Consider the following 3,675-nt stretch of genomic DNA (forward strand, 5'->3'; position numbering starts at 1 on the left):
CGCTCCGCGTCCGCGCGCTCCACGTGTGCACGCCGCCCGCTGCGCCCCGCGCGCGCCCGTTTTATCCCGGCCACGCCGTGTGAAGCTGCCCGCCGCGCGTCGTGCGCAAAAGCCCGCGGGGAGGGAGGAGGGTGGCCGGCTGCAAAGGGCGTCGCGGTGCTGCCTCCCACCCGCTGGTGCCCTCCGAGAGGCCCCGAGGAGCCCAGCTGCCTGCGAGGAAAATCCTAACAGCCTTCGCGCCCACTCTGCCCCGCGTGGGTAGGTCGTGTTATAGGACCTGGGTTTCTGTAATCCTTGGTTCTTGGTTACCCCGAGGGCAAGAATGTGGCCCCTTGGCTCGGAGTGGCGACTTCTGCGCCTGGGGCAGGGCATCACGCCCCAGACTGGACCCCGCTGGGGCACAATCACTTGCCCCCTCTCAGCTGGGAGACCTCTAACCAGCCGGTGCCTTGCCCCGCGGCTGGGGGTGCAGTTCATCTCCCTTCGGCGGGGGTGGGGGGGGGCGGTGCGCTCCTTCGGACAGGCGGGGAAGCCCACAGCTTTGCCGCTGAAGCAGCGCCCATTCTTCCCGTTTTAGGCGCTCTGATTAGAATCTGGAGTGGCCGGCTTTTTTATTCTGAGACTGAAGGAAAGTTACTAAATTACCCAGATTGGGATTCAGCTTTTGGCCCTCTGGGCTGTTTCCCAGAGTACTGTGACTAGAGGCAAGCGCCACCACGCCTGCGGGGAGTGGCCAGCTTTATCTCCACCTCTACCGGGACGGTGTGGGTGTCCTGCTTCACTGACAGTCGCCATCCGTCCACCACCACCACACTTTCTCCCATCCCCTGAAGCAGCTCAGGGGCCACCAGAAAGCTCGGCAGGTAAACACCTGGAACAACAACAACAAAAACCTGGGAGATGCAGGGAGAAGGTGCCATGTGTAGTGGTATGGATGGGAGAAGCTGGTCTGTGCCCAGTTGGCAACTTGTGCCCCACCTACTTGAAGGAGTGTCCCACCACCCAGGCCCCGAGGGTGGGGCCTGCGGCCTCCATGCTGGCCTCTAGCACGTGCCCGTGTAGAAGGCTGCTGACTTTCCTTGGGCGCTCACTCCATGAGCCCCAGTGCCTCCAGAACCATAGCTTGGAAGGTACGGCCTATCACAGAAACTAGTGCTGGAAGTGTAGCTCAGTGGTAGAGCTGTGACATTATGGGCTGAATGTCCAGCACCACAAGGGGTAGGGGGAGAAAAAGAAAGGAGGCTGGGTGTGGTGGCACATGACTATAATCCCAGCCCTGGGGAGGCTGAGGCAAGAGAATTGCTGTGTGTTTGAGGCCAACCTGGGCTACAAGCAAGACCCTGTCTTAAAACAAAACAAGAAAAAAAAAAGTGTAGGTTGTAGGCCTCTTGCCCACACCACTGGGGACAGGGAGCAGCTCTTTCAGTCGGTCCCCATACATCTTGTGAGGGACAGGGTACAAGGACCGGGGCTGGCTGAGCATGTCTGCCGTGCTTGAGTCCCTGCTCGGTGCCTTTCCACCTCCTTTGGACTGTGAAGATGGGAAATCTCAGACTTCCTGGTTGTTTTTAATTTTTTTTTCTTTTTCTTTTGGTGCTGAAAGAACTCCCTCAAAGCCAGTTTTCCTCTTACAGCACGATCTTCTCTTTTTTTATTTTTTTATTTTTTTGTCTTTTTGAGACAGGGTCTCACTGTGCGGTTCAGGCTGGCCTTGAGCTCACTTTGTAGCCCAGGCTGGTCTCCGAACTCCCAACGATCCTCCTGCCTCAGCCTTCCGAGTGCTGGGATTTACAGGCCTTCCTTACAGCAAGATCTTAAAGGACGATTATTGATCAAGCACCCTTTATATGGGATGGGGGTATGGCTCAGTGGTAGAGTCCAGCATTCATTAGGCCGAGGTTCAACTCCCAACACCAAAAAACAAAACAAAACAATCCTTCATGCTAGCCTTAGGTTTAAAAGGACAGGAAGAGCCCTTTGTGTGGTAGAGGAACCCTTTTATTTGCAGTCAACAGATATCCTCTTGGAATTTAGACATCTCAGGGCCGGATTTCCACGGCAAGTGCGCCAGAAATGCCAGTGTAAAGCTCTCCTTTGGTGGGATAAGCCCAGCCTTGCCCATGTCTTTTACCTGTCAGACCTGCTCCTCCACGCTCAACTCTTGTCCCCCGAGAAAAACAGGATGAAGAAAACCTCAGCTCGTTTGTAATAACAGGAAGAGAGCACTGTGCGTTTATTAAAACAACATATAACAAACTCAGTTCCCCCACGTCAGGGATGGGCACTGAAATACAGTACATTATCTCTTTCTAGGCCCGTGAGTGTGACCCAGCCCTCCCACTGGGGAAAGAAAGCGGGCGGCTCTATTGACCTGGCTTTCTCTCCCTTTCTCAAAAGCCAGTCAGAGTGCCCCAGCGTTATTATACAAAAGTCCCTTTACAAAAAGCACCACATTGGCATACGTGACAAGTATATACAAAAATCACATTTTAAAAACGTACAAAATATTTCATTTTGCACCAACGTAGAAAAGTGTCCTGTGTGACGATTTCAGGCACATTTCCAATCCTGGTTCAGTGACTGCTGGACACAGCGGTGGGGTTGCTATTCTAGTCCCTGTTCTCTGAGCAGAGGAGACACAATTCCCCATTACCCCTCCAGGGGCCCCGTCCCTCCCACCCTGGGCCCTTCCCCCAGTCTCTCTGCATCCAGAGGGTCTCTCACTCATCCAGCTCCTTACTGGTGTCCTGAAATAAAAAAGACGCAGAGGAACATGATGAGACAGGGACTCAGGAGCGGGCAGGGCTTACCAAGCTACAGTGACAGGTACGACCGTCAAACTGCATTTCCTGCCTGGTCTCTTCCTTTTAAAACCAAAATAGAATTTAGCTGCCAAAACACTATGCATTGCACATTTTATACAAAACTATATATTTCCACTGGGTTGGAACTTAGTCCCACAAACTAGGCTTGAAAAATAACAGTAGCAACCAGGTATGGTGGTGCACGCCTATAACTCCCACTAACCGAGAAGCTGAAGAAGTAGGGTCACAAGTTTAAGACCAGCCTGGACAACTTGCTGGGGACATTGCTCAATGGTGAAGGGTTTGACTAATGTGTGATGTCCTGGGTTTAATCTCCAATACTGCAGGAAACAACAACGAAAGTTGACAAGTGTTTGGCCCGGTAAGCAGATGCGTAGCCCAAGACTCAGAGAAATCAAGAACTGCTCAGGATCATACAGCTCTCTGGGGCAAAGCTGTGATTCAGGAGCCAGGCTCTTAACCAAGCTCTGCCAGGGTGGCAGCCTCAGATACCTGTGGGACCAGCAGACAGTATGAATGAGGCAGGCTCCACCTGTGGTGGAGGTGAGGCCAGGCAAGTCCCCAAGTACATGTCCAGCTTAAAGGGAACAGTCCTACCCACAGCTGCCTCTCTGGGCCTGAGGGGAAGTTAAAGCCCAGCATTGTTTGCTTTTTCCAAGTTTCCACCAGAAGTGGAAATGCAGATTACTAGCATAGAAACCTCCTTTTTTCTTTCTTTCTTTTTTTTTGAATTGTCTTTTTTTCTTTCTTTCTTTCTTTCTTTTTTTTTTTTTTTTTGAATTGAATTCAGGACCTTGTGCTTGCCAGGCAGGTGCTTGCACTGCTAAGCCAGATCCCCAGCCAAAATCTC

General features: G+C 52.4%; 1 protein-coding gene across 1 annotated transcript in view; it reads right to left on the reverse strand.

Moving 5' to 3' along the window:
- Positions 1–2,199: 2,199 nt before the first annotated feature.
- Trim63 (tripartite motif containing 63, E3 ubiquitin protein ligase) overlaps positions 2,200–3,675 on the reverse strand; it is a 13,522-nt gene continuing 12,046 nt past the window's right edge. Inside the window, exon 9 of the mRNA XM_005394841.2 lies at positions 2,200–2,747. Within this exon, the coding sequence (XP_005394898.2) occupies positions 2,737–2,747 (11 nt within the window). The 3' untranslated portion in view covers positions 2,200–2,736. The remainder of the gene's footprint in view (positions 2,748–3,675) is intronic.

The sequence above is a fragment of the Chinchilla lanigera genome, unplaced genomic scaffold, assembly GCF_000276665.1.
Source record: "Chinchilla lanigera isolate Chin_1 unplaced genomic scaffold, ChiLan1.0 scaffold00051, whole genome shotgun sequence".
In the NCBI taxonomy this organism is placed as follows: domain Eukaryota; kingdom Metazoa; phylum Chordata; class Mammalia; order Rodentia; family Chinchillidae; genus Chinchilla; species Chinchilla lanigera.